Raw genomic sequence first — 19,819 nt, forward strand, 5'->3', positions numbered from 1 at the left:
GACTACACCTTCTACGACGGCCTCTACGACACGGGCCCGTTTGACACGCTTTACAGCCCGCACTTTAGTGCACCAGTTGAGCACGTTCTCAGTCACGCGTCGCTTCACAGCGTCACTGAGTGCGGCCTCTCTTTCGCTTACAGAAACGCATCACAAGTGGCGCGAGACCTCGAAATTCCAGAGGTGCTTTTCACGATTGAAGACCTCTGGGACCGAGCCATCCGTCATTACGGATTTCTTTCCATCGAGCGCTTACTTCTTCGTCCACTGTGCAACTCTCAGTGTCGCCCACCAGAGACCCACTGGTTCCCGATGGTCACTACACGTTGACAAACTGGACTTGCCAAAGGAACACTTTATGGACTGCCGTTCATGTACATAGCATTTGTCGCCCTCTTTCTTTTTTTCATACGCTTTCAAATCGCGCAAAGCGCTATGGGGGGGGGGGGGGGGAGCCCTGTAGTGCCATCATCACCATCATCATTTTTTCCATCACCGCGCCGCGTCTCTCGCACAGCTGGCGCTAGCTCGAGCTGCGCGAGAATTAGAACGATCTCACGCACCTGGCGCGTCGGACGTGGACAGCCACCGCGGCTCCTCTTCAGGCGTGCAATAAAGTGGTGAGATCAGCACGGCCCCGTCGGCCGTCTTCGACGCCGTCTCACGTCTCTTTTCTCTCGCCGCTACAATATAATGAACAGTGAGGCGCAATCAGTGCTTTTTTTTTCATTCATTTGGTGATGCCGATGTTGATGGTGTACGTATAAGGGCCAAACCTCATAAGCGCGAAAATGCACGCGACAGCGACGAGCGACGCGACGTAGATCGTCTTCGCGCGATCAGTAAATAGCGCAGGCAAACCTCATTCACTCGACGGCTTCGGCGAGCGAATTCCACTGTTGCTGGCATGAGGCCGTCTACTCTCACCAAGAAAACCGCGTAGCGAGCGGTATGCAATTTAAAAATAAGATATATTGTTGTGTAATGAAACGGAAAGTGTTTATTATTGCCTTGCAGCACTTTTTTATATGCACGTGCGTAATAAACATTGCGTTATTTCTTGTTGCGCATACGTGACTCGGGCAGGGTCACGTGCACCTATGTAGTCTTTGTCTTTTCCGGTATTTCGCTATTGGCTGCTTGAGCCCAGCACTTCCGGGCAATGAGCGACGGTTTCCAAATCTGGAGAACCGAGCGATCGCGCGAAAACGAGCACGCGACACGTCGCGCGAACGCCCTGTTTCGTCGCTCATAGCGTCGCTCGTCGCTGTCGCGTGCATTTTCGCGCTTGTGAGGTTTGGCCCTAAGGCTTCTCAACTATTGATGTCAGTGTCGATGTTCACGAGTTTTTCTCCGGCTGTGTAAAAGAGAAGAGGCCCAGTTTCTAGGCCCCATCCCCCTCTGTGTGTGGGTCAGCGCCATCAGCAACAGGATATCATCATCATCATCGGAAGAAGAGCCGGCGCGGTCGGCGCGATGGCGCCCTGCCGGCGCCCTCATGTCTGGTCGCTGGAGCCCGCCTGAGTTGTTCTCCCCGCACGGAACGCGCGTCCGGTGGGACGTAGACCGCTAGCGAAGCGTGAACCGCTGCAACAAGCTCGAACGTCGTCGATACCGTCGTTCCCGATTTACTTTCCTTCAAGCAGGTAAGCAGCGCGAATCACGTGTGCAGGAGTTGAACGCTGACACGTCCTCCCGCGCCGTTGTTGGAGCCGACGTCCATCATGAGATGTTTCCAACGAACGATGTATACATATGCCGGGAAGAACAAATTCGGGCATGCAGTGAGTGATGTCACACGTGCATAAGGTGTCCTTGTACATTTGCGAAAGTGCCTCTGCGCTCCGTATCGGGCTGCAACGTCTTGGTGCGCATCTTTAAGGTCTGTGGTAAGTTCGAGGACTTTGGTCAATGCCAGCTGCCTATCTGAATATCCCAGAAGCTTTCTATAGGAAGTCCTTAACTTATTAGTTGCACATGAAATGTCCAAACACAGGCACTAGAAACGAAAAGTAAACACCACAAAAACCGTGGCGTGTTGTCCAGCTTTCTTGTCTTGGCTTCGTGTTTGCACGCCTATACATTTCTTGCGACATGAATCCCAGTCAAGTTTTTCAACTTTCTGTCGGGACTGGAGAAGAGGTCGCTACAGGAGGGAGTAATGCACCCAAGTTAAGACTATATAAGAACGCCAGATACGTATAAGTTGAATGCGGGTTAATTTCATGCTTCTGTTATGCTTTTTTTTGTTTATAATCAAAGACGGTAGAGGGGGAGGAAACGCTCCAATCTAAGGATGAATTAAAAGTGTGGCAAATTCATTACGCTGCCGAGATTCGTTTAATAAACACAACTAATCTAAAAGAAAACTACAAATGAAAGTATCAGGTGAAGGTGATCTAACAGACGCATGAACGTACAAACTCTATCAGGCAAACACAGTGCGCAAATCAGGCAAATCGTATCACGCAGTGCGCGCTCTGTCTCGGCAGAGATCAGTAGACGGTTCCTGCCCTTGTGCGGGCTGGTCTCTGGCCGCTTACTTTGCGCTGAGGCGAGACTCGGCGCCATAACCGTTTTTTTTCCTCTGGAGCACTCGTGTTCTCTTATGGCAACGTTTTGTAAAGTTACGCGAGATCGTATCCAAAACAGTCAGCTGCTGGCCTTACGTAACGTAACATTCAAATTTGTTGCTTTAGCATGCATTGTTTCGTCCTTGCGGCGAAACCGGAATTTTTTTTTTTTTTACAAGTTATCGAGAGCGCCGCCTCTTCAACGAAGCATAAACGCACTAAAAAGCACGCTCGCGCGTTTCTCTATTGCGTAAATACTGAGATTCAGATTATCGGTGAGAAGTAGAAAGCCAATGCTAGCTTGTTTACAGATCTTAGGGGACAGCACTTTTTCTCTATCTCTCTCTCTCTCCGTTGCGCGAAATAGAACTGTGCTTTTCTAAAACGAAGTGAAACGTGTTGTCTTGCACAGGGATGGTTGCAGAGAGGACAAGTCATCAAACACATGCATAATGGCGTTATGTTTCCAACGCGTGAATATATAAAGATTATTGAAGCGTTGCGATATCAGTAATACGAAAAAAAAATAATCCATCACTTCCTAGCTCGAGGTACGCTGCAGCATATTGAATGGAACATCCATAGCCACGATCACGGACCCTTAGGTTTTCGTGGATGTGCCCCTCGTACTAACGTTTCTAGAACTAGGTACCTAGTTATAGACACGTTGCCTCATACTGTTTGTAGCCTGTGCATGACTGTGTGTGACCAAACGTTAGATGAACATGAATAGACCCTTTAGATGTGAACACGAAGTTCATCGCATAGTTAGATGTTTCGCAACATCATGCTAGCACCTTAGAAAATAAATGTGTTAGTTACGTCTCTGCAATCTCAAATGCGAAGCCTGATTTACAAATCCAAATTATTTGCAGGTTCGAATACGAGGTCTGTTAGAAAAGTATCTTACTTTTTTTTTGCGAGCTCCTGATGGATTTGAAACAAGCGCGCTTGGCATCAGCCGACCTTGAACCTTAGTGCGCATGCGTCAATTTTTTTTTTCCGCCTGCCAATATCGTCAGTCGCTGAGGCGCAGCGTTTCAGTAAGCTAGTGCGCAGTGCTCTCGTCGGTTTTTCACAACAAGGAAAATGACGGAGTGACTGGAGTAGCGCTACGGCACCAAATATTGCTAGAAACTGGGCAACAGCCCAGTTTCTGGAAAAATTCATCCGGACGGGTGGATGGAATCGTCCGTCCGACCGTCTGTCCGTCCATGCGTCCGTCCGTTTTCTGTCCATGCTTCCGTCCTTGCCTCCGTCTGTCCGCGCGTCCGGACGGATGACACATGGACGGACGGACAGACGCTTCGCCCCACTCATCATCATTCACTCCGTGGATATGCTATGTTTTAACGGCTAACGCCATTTTTACACACCTTGTTTCAGAGTCGTTTCCGCATCACTGAAGCAGTTGCGTGTCCTTCGTGTCTCCATTTTATTTTATCTTGTCCACAAGTTTCTGCGCTAAACGCTAAGGATATATGTCTAACGAATAAGGCCAGGAGTCAACCTTTATGAAAAAGTTAAGTTTTTTGTAGGCAAGCTATCTTCAGACATCGGCTTCAGTAGCTCTCATTGTACTCAAACTGCCTTCACACAGAGGGCTCGTAATTTACGCCTGTTATTGCACTTTTTTTTTTGCAGAGGCAAGCCAACAGCCGCCGCCATGAAGAAGCTCGCGTCCACGTCGAGGCAGCGCAAGAAACAGGTCAGCACCAGCAGCGTGGTTAACGTCAGGCAGGTGGAGAGCCGCAACACCAGTGGCGGCGTCGTCCGACGTACCGTCCAAAACCAATCGCGCTCATGCGAGTCCGCGGTGGAGTCTTACGACAGCGTCCTGGACGAGGAAGAGACAATGGCCACGTCCAACATTAGCAACGAGACGCTCAGAAGTCGGGAATCCACGACGGACGCCGGAGCACATCGCAGGAGCTCGCGTGACCCATCCGACAGCAGCCTCACGCTCAGTTTGCCTAAGGAGATCCACACCTCGTGGTTGGAGCACGACCGTTCTTCCAAGTCGGAAATGGATGCTGCGGCGGCGCTCAGGAGAGCACCACCGCCGGGCGAAATGCAGATTCAAAGGACGCACACGCAGGAGACCCGAAGCACAGCTAAGAGCATATTCAGTACCAACAAGTCGGTCGTCTTAGAGACTCAACGGAACAGCATTTCGGCCCTTCCTGGAGGTCACGCTCCTCTGCCATTGCCGGAATGCAGGTCGCCAAGCTACCCGCCCGATGTATCGACAGAGATGTCCGAGTTCTCGGACGTTCACCAGTACCAGTCGGTTGACGGGTCGTCCAAGTCTCATTCGGACAAGGAGTTCCGCAGCCGGTCCTCCAAAGCAACCGTGCCCATGGGTTCGGACGCGTCTCTCGTTAGCTTGCCGGCTACCGCAGTCGGGCCACGCGCGGGCAGTGAATCATCTGTCGGGACGAAGCCGTTCGTGGTGTCGAGCCGAATTGACCTCAGCTCGGCTGAATCCCGCGGCGCACTAGCCGGACCGCGCATGGCTAGCGACATGGACGTCTTCCGAAGTGGCTGGTTTTCTGAGGCGCAGCAGGAAATTTTGCAGCCGAGCGTGAGCGCGTCTCTCGACACCAGTGTTGCCCACACCTGTGCTACAGATATACCGTCAGCGATGTCCATTGACTCCCACAGGTTTTGGAGCGCGGACGTCCTTCCTGCCATAAGTTCCAGCATGTCTGCAGCAACTGGGCTTGAGAGTGACGAGTCGGGTGTGACGGCGAGAGACGATAGCCAACATCAGATAACGGGTGAGCCGTCGGTTGATGCTGGACTTCTTTACAGTTACGACGGTAAACCTCTATGGCAGTCATCAAGTTTTAGAAGCGCAGTTTCTTCGGCGGCTTCTGAGCACGATACGGCAGCCTCTCTCCAGAACATCTCTGGAAAGATGGCTGACTTATTCAAGGTGTTCGCAACGCCCGCATTAGAAGGTTACGAAGCTACGTCCGTTAGCAGCACCACATTTCCCGTGGCTCAGGGACAGACCGGCACGAGGACGAAGACGTACGAAAGCAAGCAAGAACAAGTGGGTTCTTCAAGAAATGTATCGACAGTGACTGTAAAAGAAGTTCGTCAAGAACCCACTTGGGGAGTTTCGACCTCGGCTGTGTTTAGTTCTGCTGAAGCCACTGCTGCTGCACCTTCCGTGCCTCATGGTAGACAGCCGGCACTTAAATTATCCCTTCCGCAAAGCAGTTACGCCACTTCCAAGGACAATCTAGCGCTGAGCACCATGCCGAGTGCTATCGTTTCGCATGAGCGACTACGGACGGCTGCAGAGTTAACTGATCCCGGGATGACCGCACCAAATCCATCTGTACGAATGCCTATAAAACAACACGCTGCCAGCTACACTGAAGTTGCTGCGACATCCCATGGTATTCCCAGTGCAAAACGTCCCAAGAAAGGAACTGAAAGCGATACGACTCTACCTCTGAAGTTGAAAAGTGAGACAGAAGCTCCTCCTGGTATGAAAGTTGTTGCTGGATTGACAAAAGCAGCACTTTCCCTAGAACGGCCCCCAAAATCTTCTGCCGGAATGTCAGTCACTGCTGGTGAAATCACGAGTGGTGGACAGCAACAGGAGTTGCAAACGGCAAGCGACGGCCGAGGCAGAACCTCACTGCTGACTGAAGAATACGGTAAACGTGTCAAACGTGAGCCTGGCAGTACGGCTGCTGCTTCTGGGTGGGCTTTACCGAAAGTGGGACCGGGCGAGCGTCGTAAGCGTTCCTCAGCTGGGAAAGTACCCGTCGGGACGGTCTTCCAGAAAGGTCAAGCACCCAGGAGACGTTCTTCCCAAAGTGCGACAATGTCTGGTGCTGCGACAGCCAAAGTACTCGCTGAGGGACGCGCCGAGCATTCAACTCGTCGCACGGCAAGCAAAACTTCGGCACCCAATGTAGCAGCTGGCACTCAGCAACCGGTCCCTGCCATGCCTGATTTCAAAGGTGGGGCGATGTCTGCTCAGCAGCCACTTGCTCCAATCGACGAAAGGTTAGAACGTTCCACGACTAGTTTCAGCATATCCGAAGCCGCGGCGCCAAAGCCATCAACGCTTATACTCCCTGCGGCTGTATATCGCGACGGCAGAGCCGAGAGCCGTCTCGCGACAACCACCGGGGCAAAAACCGAAAATGTAGCGGCGTCATCTGCAGTGGCAACACTTACAGAAGCGACGCCCTCTACGAAATTCCAAGCTGATCATCTTGCCGTCGGCGCCACCGTTCCTGGTGTCGATCAAACACCTACTCGTTCGGGTACCGTCGGCATCGAACTAGCGAAAGTTGGGGGTAGCGCAGATGTTGGATCACCTTGTGTTGCTCCAATCGACGAGTGGTCAGCAAGTTTGACTGCCAACGCAAATTTGGCTTCCGTGGTGCCTTCAACTTTGAATCAACAGACTAAAAAACATCGTGATAGTGAATCAATGAAGCATGGACGCGAGATTGTTGCTGAGCATCGAATTTCGCAGTCAGTTATGCATACAACTTCAGTGACTCCTTTAACAAAAAATGGTCCAGACATAGACAAAGAGAGACGTGCTTCAGAGAGCGTCGCTTATGATGAAGTTATTACTCAGAAGATTGAACAACTATGTCCGGAATCCAGTGATATCGACGTCGGACTGCTTCCTGAACTGTGTCAAGAGAAACTATCAGCAACCGTTCCAGAATCAGAGGTCGCAAGCCTTGTAGATGACATCAAACAAGATCATCAAAAGAAGCAAAATAAAGAGTTGGGAAAAATTACGCAAACTCCGGAGCCGGTGGAAAAGCTGCCATCGTTGAAATACGAACCAGTCACACAGCTCGACGATCAACATAATACGCATCACACAGAACTGGGAGCAACTTCGCATGATCCGGAGCAGGCGGAAAAATTGACTGCCCTCGAACATGAAGACCTGCAAAGCCAGAAGGACGCAGCGCGTAATGATACATATGTGATGAAAGAGCCGGAAACACTGCTACAGTTTGAACAGCCAGCGCTATCAAAGCACCCTAAAGAGGAGCAGGACATGCAACGCGAAGAAATTGGAGAAATCATGCAAGATGAGGAGCAGTCACTAAAGCTTCAACAGTGGGAGCAGCCCCACTTAACAAAGAAAGAGGGCGGTGGGCAGGTCCCTAAAGATGCGGGGAAAGCGACGGAAACGCCAGTCGAGTTGGAGAAGTTAGCGGTAACAAAAAAGCCTAATGAGGAACATGTGATGCAACGCGAAGAACCTGGAGAAATCGCGCAAGATGAGAAGCAGTCAGAAAAGCCTCAACAGTTACATAGTGACAGAGACAAACACCAGTTACCGAGAAGCCAACTGTTAACAACAATTAAAACAGTTAACAAAAGTTACAGAAAATCCTCAATAGTAACCAAGAAGGAAGGTGGCGGGAAATACAGCGAAGAACGAAAGGTTGAAACGCTGCACAGGTCAAGGTCACAAGAGCTGTTAGAGCACACACAAACAGTGATACCTAAGTTACCAACAGGAGAACTTGTAGAGGCACTGTTGGAGGTTCCCGTTGGTGCTTCTGCTGAGGATTCTCGGTTGAGTCTAGAGCAAACTATTGACTCAACGAGGAGAGGTGTGGGCGATGATCAAGCTGAGAGGACGACAGAACGGTTGGTTCCAGGGCATGTGAGAGCGTCACTTAGCACTCCTGTTTCGAAAGACGGCAAAGAACCAGCCTTTTTATTTGAGGAGTCGTTACGACGACCAACTGTAAGCTCATCGTGGGCAGAGACCAGCGTGCAAGATGAGGAGCGTCGAAGAAGCTCGAGTGTTGGATTTCCGAGGGCAGCACTCACGGTGCCTACTGCGCCTAGCGATGACCTTCACCTTGCCACCGCCCATGGTGACAAGGTGCAAACCGAACAGCGTCGCAGAACTTTAACATCAGGCACTGGGCATCTCGGTGGAGTAACATCAGGTGCTCGTACGGATGAGGCCGCTTCTCTCGCAAGTGGTGCTCCCGACTTTGCAAAAATGCCGTCTAAAGGGCAGAAAAGGGGTCCCGAATACCTGTCTGATTCACTTACTGTCGACGGCTCGACTACAGTTACTTCTAAAGGGCCTGGATTGGACTCCCACGGTGACATGTCGAGAAAAAGCGAAGAGACGACGGGAGAGACGAGAGTCGGGCAAGGACACAGCACGCGTGCCGTAGCGGGTATCTTCGACGCACACGACCGGGAGGTCACCAGTCCTGGGTCTGAAGATGCCGTTGGCGAACGCATGGTTACGGTGTCTGATTCACGTGGCTTTCAACCAACCATCGGTGAGGTTCTCGCGCCGCGTCCTCGACACGGCACGAGCGGATCGCGAGAGGGCGCTGATGTGGCGGCAGGCAAAAAGGACGAAAAGCGTCCGGAGTTCTATCAGTACGTAACAAAATCACGCAAGAAAATTGACATCGAAGGCACCACTTCGGTCGACTCTGACGCCATCGACGAGGACGCCGAGTTGACTAGAGACTTGTACCCTCTCTTGCCACCCGGAGAAGAGCTGGATGTAGCGGTGTCCACCACGAACTTGCCGTCCGAACCACATGACAAAGTGTTAGAATTCGAGCAGTCGGTCAGCGGCAAGTCTACCTTTCATGAGGACCAAAGTTCAACCACTTTCCTGCCCGTCTCCTCGGAAGAAGTGCGCCAGGAGCGCGGTTTTGGTCAGCGTGGCAGTACGGCATCCGGCGAGTCACTGCGAGAAGGGTCAGAAGGACAAGACCTTGAAGACGGGACGTGCGAGGGGCTATCTGGCAGCGATTTCGGCAAGTCTCCACCGTCAGAGATCGTTTTCGCACGGTCGTCACCGCACGTTCTAGGTGTACCTTGCACTGCTCTCGTGGAGCTTCCGTCCGAACAGCAAATTGTCGTGGCGCCATCGGGCGAAGTTCTCGAAGATAAATTCTGGGAGTCGGAGGGTGGCCTCAGCCCCGGCAACTCGTTGATCTCGCCTGACGACTCTGAAGCGACTTCCAGAAGCACTGTACTGAGGAAAGCCACGGCTCGAATCTTCCAAGCACCACCACGTAAGCATCTTCATGTTCAGTGAAGTCTCTGCGTATGCGTGTTTCGTTAAAGCATGATGCAGCTGTTCCGTCTAGAGGTGAACACGTATACAGAGTCATGACAATATAAATTGTAGTAAAAATGAGGTCAGCGATAGACCTTTCTAGCCGGCATGCCTTGCGGCAGATACATGTCTGTCACACCTTTTTTAGTGCGTTTGATAGACGGCTCTGCATGCCATAACCTCAAGTTCAAGTACTTGAAGTTAAACTTTTGTCCAGGCCACAGTGTCACACGAAGACGTCAACAGATGGCGCCCTTACTTGGTCACGCCACTTTCGATGCCATTCATGTTCAACCAGGTCGATATTTCTTAACTCATGACACGTAAGTGTGTCGCCTAAATGACGATGCTACAGTTACACTTGCCTTTGCAAATTTACATGACCCAAGGGCACTGAGCATGGCACATGAAACAAGATGATACACGACCCTGTTGTTGGGCTAGTTGGTTGCTCACTTAAAAATAATAATAATAGTTAGAGCGCAAGCACGGAATCGGCGATGGCGTGGTGGTTAGAGCATCTGCCTCGCATGCAAGAGGACCGTGGCTCGAATTCCTGTGCCGCGCAGTTCCCAACCGGCTAAAAAAAGATCCGCGTGGCGATGGAACTGCACTAAGAGGCCTGGGGTGTAGCCTCACCGGTAACCACCGCCGGTAACGCGCTCCCTCACCAAAGAAGGATTGGCTTCCTTGGTGAACTATCGGGCCCCTACCTCCCACATGTATACGTCAAAAAAAAAATGGTAGGTATTACCTTAAGTGACAAGAAGAGAGCAGAGTGGATAAGGGAACAAACGGGGGCTAAGGATATCATAGTTAAAATCAAGAAGAGGAAATGGACATGGGCCGGGCATGTAGCGCGCAGACAGGATAACCGCTGGTCGTTAAGGGTAACTAACTGGATTCCCAGAGAAGGCACGCGTGTTAGGGGGAGACAGAAGGTTAGGTGGGCAGATGAGATAAGAATCTTGTGGGTATAAATTGGCAGCAGCAAGCACAGAACCGTGTTGACTGGCGGAACATGGGAGAGGCCTTTGTCCTGCAGTGGACATAGCCAGGCTGATGATGATGATGACACGGCACATTCACACGCACAGACACAAGCAGCAAGCACATACAGCGCTGACACAAAACTAAGTTCTTTCACTGTACATTTCAAGTACAGCGGGATTGTATTGTTACATGTTCAGTTTCGTGTGAGCGCCGTGCATGTTTGGTTGACTTGTGCGAATATTCGAACGCTTCGAATATTTGCATATCACAGTATTCGAATTCACTTCGACCCAAAGTTAAATTATTACTGTAACTTTCGAAATATTCAAAATGAACGAATAGAGTCAGAAAAGTATATTAGTCCGCGGGTAACTCTTCTAAAGGTGGTTTCACTGCAGTAAACAAATGCTAAGCCGTGAAAACACCTGTTTATTGCAAATCCACGCTGCCGCGAAGCCCCACTTCAAGGTTGAATGAACGAATCAACACATCGGTTCACCATTTTTGACGTTTAAAAGCTTGTTATGCCTGCTTATACGCTCTAAGTATAATAAATATTAAATTGTAACATATTTTACAGGTTAAACCTTAGGGTATAGGTTGCATTTAACCCAAGATCGAGTCCTGCTATTATTAAAAGTAGTTCCCACTTCCTTTGGACCAAAAAAAAAAAGCATTTGCGCAGGACTTGTCTTAATTTTAAAAATATATATGTACTGTGCAGATTAGTTTGGTCATGATAAATAGGTTCATTTTCCTTGATGACATGCGATATACGTATTTGAATTCGAATCGAAATTATTCGAACAAAATCACTAATCATCGCTTCGAATTTGCTTCGAACCTAAATTTCACTATTCGCACAAGCATAGTGTTTCACGACTGTATATATATATATATATATATATATATATATATATATATATATATATATATATATATATATATATATATATATATATATATATATATATATATATATATATATATGTGTGTGTGTGTGTGTGTGTGTGTGTGTGTGTGTGTGTGTGTGTGTGTGTGTGCGTGCGTGCGCGCGCGCGCGCGCGCGCGCGTTGCTCTAGTTATTTTCTTAAAGATGATACGTGGCACAAATAACACAACCGCGTCTGACGCCGTTACTTTGTGGCTACTATCGCTCGCAGCACTGTGTGGCATGTTTCCGGCCCAAGATCCGATCCCGCTGAACTTGCCCGTGCCGCCACGATCGACGCCTCCTCAGCTCCCCGTCGAACGCAAGGCGTCCGATGAGAGGGTTCGCAAATCAAGAAAACTCCAGTCCCTACCTGAGAGGATGGCAAGGTAGGTGCACCGCTGTTGTGGTATTCGGTGCAGCCATATAGGGCTGTTTCGTTACCGATTGGTATACCCTTAACAAACAGGAACAGATTCAGCCACGCATTTTAGGTGTAGGGGGGGGGGGGTATGACACAAGAGAAGAAGAGGGTGTCCTGACTTTTTTGTTTTTAGTAGAACAAAAACTCCAAAGTAGTTCAAATACTGTATATCTCTGATCACAGCGCTACTTCTAATTTCTCTTAATAGGTGGTAGCTGGTGGACGACAGGCTATGAGGGGGGGTGACACAGGCTTTGGAGGAGGGGGGTGAGCGATCGACCTTACCGCCCCCCCCCTCCTCTCTGGATCGGCCTCTGTTGACAGCTAAGCGAACGCTGCAATAAGTACGCTAGAGCACACTCGGGAAAACGTTGGGTCCCTTGTGATTTCCCGGGATATACGCCACTGGTGTGACGTTGCTGCTGTGTCTCCTTACCGCAGCACTGTGAGGAGCACTCTGGACTCGGCGGCGCCAGTCATCGCACTCTCCTTCGCCCTGTTCGCGTTCGTGACGGCGGCGGCCATTTTGCTCAGGCGGGATAGCGACGATGCCTGTACGTGAGCCGCTCCTCGTTTCTTGTGTGATTACAAAAAAAAAAAAAAAAAAAAAACTCAACACTATACCAGTTGCGTACAATTAGTTGCATTAAAGGTGAAAAAAAAGGTTTTTCACAATTTTTCACAATTTCAAAAATAACACGCTTGTCACGAGCAAACGCTTGGTAAGTGATCAAACGCTGAAAAAAAAAAAAAATGTCAGGAAGGCGGGTGGCGACGCCACATTGCAGTTTCCGCACCAAATGTCGTGACGTCATGGATTTCGGCGGCATATCTACTAAGCTCTACGTGGTTACTGATCAGTAAGAATGAGGTGCATTGTTTTCTGAGAGCGCTATGGAGTTGAGATGCCAAGTTTCAGAAAGCCTTATTTAGCCGACGTCGCCAATATACGAAAAATACATTTATTTGAGATCCGTGACGTCAGGTGTTGGTATTTTCGAAGCGAACTTTTAACGTTAAACTTTGACCTTCATACCCACCTCCTCAATTAATGTAGCTGTTATGCTAAAATCATCACTAATATAGTTCTCAAGGTATAATTTACCAATCTAAAGTCATTAATCGTTTCAGTTTAGTGTTCCTTTAAACGTGCAACATTAAACATGGGCACAGGGGAGGAGGGCCACCCCTACCCTGTCACGTAAAAGGGTGGTTGAGGGGTTGCAAAGTCTGAACCTTCGCCCCCCTCCCCATGAAGGGGAACTTTGAGCAAACCTATGATTTTATATGATTGATAATGAAGAAGACGATGTACTAATGAAGAATTGCATTGCAGAAATAACACTGAGGTCTAATACTACAAATATGACTAGAGCATCCCCCCTCCTGCCGTTACGATACGAAGGGACAGGGGGGCCTTCATGTATAACTTTACTTTGTCGGACCGTTCACGGCATTAATTAACATGGCAGTTTATGAGCATGCAGATTTCTGACTATTGTTGCTGGCAAGGACTCCTCATGTTGTGTTATGATAACTATTCGCTTGCCACCTTTAACTCCGGAAAGCCGGTGACCAAAGGCAGGCCTTTGTTGAAAACACGCCATTGTTTCATTCTCATTTTTGCATCCACGGCGAAGTGTGCGTGTGTTCTTTCGGGCTGAACCAATTAAAGCTGGAAGGGGGAGAGAGGGTGCAATTATACTTGCTCCCCCTGTGTCTAGTAGTATAACCAAGAACTGATAATCTAGGTAAAGTGTCATTGTATGTATACGTATACATATAGATACGCATAGAGTTATAGTTGCAGACGACCATAGGAAGGGCTACACAACCGGTTCTGAGCCCTGGACAGTTCAACCCCTTCTATGATTAGTAGCGTCCTCTAGTCGACACTGGCACCAACATCTACCTAACAATATATGGAATGCCGTTCGCCATATTACCGGACGTGTAATCCGTAGGATGCAGCTATATTTTGCTCCCGGCCGGCGGCAAGTTGTTTTTTTCTTACATTTTGATTCCTCCACGCTTTCGTCATGATTACGCTGCAGTACAGTTAAAAGAATACACGTAGCTACCCGATAGCCTCATTGGCTTGTCTGTTCGTTTTAATAGGGATTGCGAATACCAGAGAAAATTGAGCTTAGCAAACTGCCCTTCTTTCATGCATGGCACAACTGATTAAAAGGCAAGCCATACTCCGCCGCAACGGAAGATCTCTTTCCCGTTGTGGAGACTGGTGCACGGACGCTGACAGCTGAATTTTCTTCCCTTAAAACTTATGCAGAGCTCTACATCTTTAATAAGCACACACATGTCGATCAAAGTGATTAAGAATAACAATTTAACACAAGGGGGCTCCGGACGAGAAAAAGCGTCACTTAATTGCAACTTTTCTCTCCTGAACTATTTTCGCCTTGGATTGCGTTTTAATGTCAAGCGTGTGCCAACAAGCCCAGCAGTTTTTTATTGTTATTTGGTGCAAATTTCTGGCTTATATTGTACATCAAGATTGAAATTGTAACGTCTAATGTCTCTACGAGCACTTTGTTGTTATTCTTCATGCTCTTGTCATTCTTCTTTCATGGACATGGATATGCAACGAAGCTGATCACGCCGTATTCCAGTATCGTTGTTGTTGCCACCGCCATTGTTGCTTTAGATACAGTGTACACGTGACATTAGATGCTTCTGAATGCCACAAGTGTGTGCTATCTCTCTCCTCTCTCTCTCTCTCTTGTTTTGCAGATCGGATCTAAATTCTCCTGGCTTCCGGCATAGTTTGTCAAGGACAATTAAGGAAGATGGATTTTTGTTTTTAATATTTCGCGACGTTGTGAGTTGAATTAAACGCATAAACAAAGCTACACGTATATTTCCGCTTTCTTTTTTAAAGCTCATGTCAATGTGCCGTGGTTTAAATTATGGTGAGCCAGGGAAGTCTATGGGGGGGGGGGGGTTCACCCAAGGAGGGTGAGGTTTATATTTCAAATATCATAATATATATCCCTACACAGTCAGTAATACAAAGACGAAATCATACTTTAATGTACCAGCGTACCACAACCCAACAAGCGGCGGACTCCAACAGTTAAGACCTGACCACACGTGCGCGTAGCAAAGCGCGCAGCTTCGCGTTGCCGCTAGCCCTCTCTCTTTACGGGGAGAGTGCAGGGCGTCGCTTCGAAATGCCACACGCTTGCACGCTGAAACGCCTGCGCGTAGTCAGGCCTTGAAGGCTTTAAGTTACCACACATACCCGTTGCAGCGCGTCAGCGCACGCAGCTTCACATTGCCTCTAGTCCTCTCTTTCTTTCTCTTTACGGAGAGAGGGCACGGCGCCGCTTCGAAATGCCATGCGCTTGCACGCTGAAACGCCTGCGCGTAGTCAGGCCTTGAAGACTTTAAGCTACCACACATACCCGTTGCAGCGCGTTAGCGCGCGCAGCTTCGCGTTGCCGCTAGTCCTCTCCCTCTTTAGGGAGAGAGGGCCCGGCGTCGCTTCGAAATGCCACGCGCTTGCACGCTGAAACGCGCGTATGTGGTCAGGCCTTTAAGGCCTAAAGTTATTACACGTACCCGTTGCAGCGCCTCAGCGCATGGCTACGTGAAGCTGCGCGCCAAATCTCTCCAGAAAGAAAGTGTGCGACGCCTCGTCAAAAAGCCACGCGCTGACGTGCTGCAATAGACACTTGTGGTCAGGCCTTTACGAATCAGCGCTTCTGTCACTCTTCGCATTTCAGACGTTTGGTTTAGCTTAGGTGCGCTGTTACGCAGAAGTATGAAACCGATAACATGAAAGCGATTCATGAAACCGATTTATGAAACTGATTTATGTGTTCGAGCATGTGTGTGAATTGTGCGTGTAGATATACTCATGCAGGATTGAAAATTTTGTGGAATCCGGGGGTGATGCGGCTAACCTTCGCTTCTAAAGAACAACGTACCGCGTGAACAAATTTTCACACGTGAAACCTATTCCCGAGGGTCCCGCGTCCCCGAATTAAGACGTTTTACGGCGTTTGCAGCATAAAAAAAACAAACTTAAGTATTTAAGAGCTGGAGTATTTAAGAAAATGTGTGTGTGTTAACAAAATGCCTACTGTAACGACATTAGCATTAGTTTCAGCAAATTTTTGTCGCCCCCACACTAAGTTGTCTTTGTCACGTTACAAATAAATACTCATCTTGTCGAATTATTCCAAACTTTCAATACTAGCTATTAGAAAGTCTTATGAAATTATTCGATTTGAATTCGAAACTAATATTAGTACAGCGGTCGTGCCTGGGTTTTTGGGTTTTGTCTGAAAGAACCACATGGGTTCGTGGTGATTACCGAGACACGAGGTTTTCGGAAAGTCGTGTAAAATTATATAAGTTTTTTTTTCAACCAATTCACGCCGCCGAAGAGCATGTTAGCATTTGCCCCGGTCTGTCATAAAAGGGCGGAAATCGCAAACGATTTTCGCCTACTGAATTTAGCGCTTGCAGGCTACTGTCTAGCAACGCTGAGAGTTTTTTTTTTTCTGTTTTTGATTTGGATTTTTATTGTACGTTCACGCAGGCTGGGCATGAAGACACGCGAGCCGAATTACACAATAATTTACACGATTCGCTTCTGATTCGAAAGATAACCATGTCCTTCGATTGGCTTACGCAATACCTAACGTTCGAAAACGTTTGCTTTGGTGTCAACCTTGTCACGCTCAGTGTAATCTATAAGGCGTACCGGTCTAAAGTGACGAATTTCGAGGCAGTACAGGTGAGAATAACTTTCGTTTGTAAATTTGTGAAATAGCATGTTCAATCTCACTGTGCGCAGTGTTTTCGAAACGCATTCCATTAGCATTGGAATCGAAGGTGCACTGAATGGCGAACGATTCGGTCTCTTGAATGATTGGGTCACCTTAAAACGAAAAACTTTACTTAACTACGCATGTGTTCAGAACTGCGAAATACTTACCCGCTCTTTGAACTCGCCGTCGACTATTTTTCATAGCCACGGAGCGTACAGTCGTTTCCCTGTCAGTAAAATTGAAACAATGTCGTGCTATATATAGCTCGTTTCGAATGAAGCAACAGCCGAGATTAGCGTAGACTTGGGCGTCAGAGTCGCACCATGATAATGGACTCTAAACCAGCTCGTCGGTGCATATAGTTGAGCTTGTCTATAAGAAAACACTTCAGTGAATGCAGTGGGTTCGTGTGCCGAAACGAAGTTCGAGTGTTCAAACCTGTTGACCCATTTGTGTTCCAGACGAGAAACGGTATGACTCTGGTTTCTCTTGATCCTCCACTCTCACTGAGCGCGTTGCGTTGCTCTTTGATTTCGCATTTTCACAGACAGCCCGTCAATTGGACATTGACAAGAACTTAGCATCAAAGTTGCTCGAAGAGTATCCCAATGCCACTGTTGTGCACGCGCTCATCAGAGGCCAAGTCAAGGCCATTGGTGAAAAGATCAAGAGCAGGCACCTGCGCGGTGCCAAGGCAGTCATCCAGGAATGCTGCCTCACAGAGCACAAGATCCAATGGAGCCCCGTGTCCCGCTTCTGGTAAGCATCTGATTGGGTTGAAATGATACAAAAAGGTTAGGTGGGGGAACAGAGAAGGAGAGAAATTGACAACACATTTCTTTACCTTCTTTTGTGTCAATGTCGGCACACGTAACTCGTTCTACAATTAATGTACTCGTCACAGCCATTTCTGGGTGCGTCTGCAGAATTTCAGTGATGGTTGATGATGAAAGAGTTTGGCTTGCATTGTTGTTCATAGTGCTGCATAAAATGGTTTGAGTGGTTAATAAGCAAGCAAAGGTCATTGAATTCTTGCATATTTATTGAAGCTTTCTTACCTCACTGAAAAGAGGTCTTACTTTCTTCAGGTCACAGACTCAACGAGAGATACACCGTATCATCAACTACGTGCCGTTTGCCCTTACCTCAAAACACAGCAACGTGATGGTCGAAGTGCTAGACCCCCAGGAGTGTGAGAATATTCCAGTAAACTGTGTCTACGAGAACTTCATCCCGAATCGAGAAGGCCTGAGTGGCGTTTTCTTTGGCTGGCTGCGTGGAGAACAGACCAAGGGCATCGAAGAGCAAGAATTCCTTCTCGAAGAAGGCACCACTCTAACTGCATTTGGCACATTGACAGTCATGAACGATGGTTCTGTCAAGCTGATGCCACCAGCTGATGGTGTCTCTTACTATCTTACGCAGCTAAGCCATCCAGCTCTCGTGTCCAAGCTGCGTTCAGAACTCACTGTACTGCGTGTGGTCAGCTTCGTCCTTGGCTGTACGGCTCTAGGTTTGTCATGCTACCTGGTGTTCACGTGGTGGAAAGCAAGGCAGGCATTGGCTCAGCAAAAGAAGGACTCGATGCGCCGTGAAGAAGCACGGAAGGAAAGACGGAAGCTCAATCGTGAAACGTCTTCAGAGGTCCCGTGTTGCGTCATCTGCCGCACAAACCCCGTAGAAGTGATGATCCTAGAGTGTGGACATGTGTGTCTGTGCACTGACTGCTCGGAGTTGGTTTCTGGAAACTGCCCCATGTGTCGCTCGCCCATCAAGCGAATTGTAGCGGCGTTTCTTCCTTGATCCAGAGGCTGCAGTGGACGTGCTTTTCGATATGTTATAAATGGCATGTCCTGCTCTTCAATGTTTAGGTCATAAACATTGACGGACACTTCAAAGTTTTTACTGTGGAATTTGATAGGCAGTTTGTTCAGGAATGTGCTTAGGAAAGTGTGGCTGAAAAAAAAAAGGGGCACATGGAGAACAAATTTATTACTGCATAATAATTGTTTTTGTATTTAAAGTAATGTTACATGCTTGGTCATGCATTTTGTTCTTGTTTAGACTGGTTTGTTGTTTGAGAGTACTCGAGTTTAGCAATTAGCTTGTCGCGTGTAATAAAAGCTGCCTACTGTTCAGCAATAAAAAAACGTTTTTATGTGACTGTATCATCAAATAAAGTTTATGTACAGTTCAATGGACAACTGAAGTTGACACATGAGCGGTCATTTCAAGAGTTTTTAATTTAAAAACTTGGAGTATGCTTGAGCTCTGCCTTCAGAAGAAAAAAGCGATAGAGTAATGGGGCCCCATACTCATTACCTCCTCAATCACTAGCGTGGCTTCATTTCATGATGGGCACCGCACTGCAAGGAAAGGAGTGTCTGTCTGTGTAACATTACCTGTTTCAGACTACACTAGAATTAACTATGCCTGTTCACTTTGTGATTGGTGGGTCTTAAAACTACCGACTAGGTGCACAATTTACTTGTTGTGATGCTTGGTGCGACTCTATATTTCTGCCATGTAATATTACATGTGTTAAGGAGACTTGTTGCACTACATTACATTCATACGTGGTTCATACAGGGCTTTTTTCTTAAACTGTATCAAGCAGTGGCATGGCTCTGTGGTAACCACAACACCTGCCTGCTCTACAGAAGACATAGGTTCGATTCCTACTCGGACAAGGCAGCTTTATTATTTTTTTATTTGCATCTCTGTGATTCTCGCTTACTGACAACGATAACTTTTTGCCCACTACATCAACACAGGAATTTTTGTGAATTAATCTGTTAAATCACGGTAGAAATGTGAATGTTCACATGTTATAGAAAGGTAGAAAAGAGGGACATGCAGCGAGGTTAGTTAGCAGGGTAAGTGCAGTAATATATGTTATTGTGTTTCAACCTTATGAATGTCTCCTAATCATTGTTTTGTTTAATTGTGCCGGCAGTGCCTAACTGAGCCCGAAAATTGACAGCAAGTTTG

The 19,819-nt window shown here is 47.9% G+C and overlaps 2 protein-coding genes across 2 annotated transcripts; both read left to right on the forward strand.

Moving 5' to 3' along the window:
• The first annotated feature begins 1,421 nt into the window (after nucleotides 1–1,421).
• Nucleotides 1,422–14,901, forward strand: LOC142803726 (uncharacterized). The gene is made up of 5 exons (XM_075889481.1): nucleotides 1,422–1,646; nucleotides 4,218–9,637; nucleotides 11,838–11,994; nucleotides 12,471–12,583; nucleotides 14,781–14,901. The coding sequence occupies exons 2-5, from the start codon at nucleotides 4,240–4,242 to the stop codon at nucleotides 14,789–14,791; spliced, it is 5,679 nt and encodes a 1,892-aa protein (XP_075745596.1). The 5' UTR covers nucleotides 1,422–1,646; nucleotides 4,218–4,239; the 3' UTR covers nucleotides 14,792–14,901.
• A 1,672-nt stretch (nucleotides 14,902–16,573) lies between these two features.
• LOC119174930 (mitochondrial ubiquitin ligase activator of NFKB 1) lies at nucleotides 16,574–19,042 on the forward strand. The gene is made up of 3 exons (XM_037426067.2): nucleotides 16,574–16,794; nucleotides 17,376–17,587; nucleotides 17,917–19,042. Exons 1-3 carry the CDS (start codon nucleotides 16,669–16,671, stop codon nucleotides 18,629–18,631), a joined length of 1,053 nt encoding a protein of 350 aa, XP_037281964.2. The 5' UTR covers nucleotides 16,574–16,668; the 3' UTR covers nucleotides 18,632–19,042.
• Nucleotides 19,043–19,819: the final 777 nt, after the last annotated feature.

Source organism: Rhipicephalus microplus, chromosome 3 (genome assembly GCF_043290135.1).
Source record: "Rhipicephalus microplus isolate Deutch F79 chromosome 3, USDA_Rmic, whole genome shotgun sequence".
Lineage (NCBI taxonomy): Eukaryota > Metazoa > Arthropoda > Arachnida > Ixodida > Ixodidae > Rhipicephalus > Rhipicephalus microplus.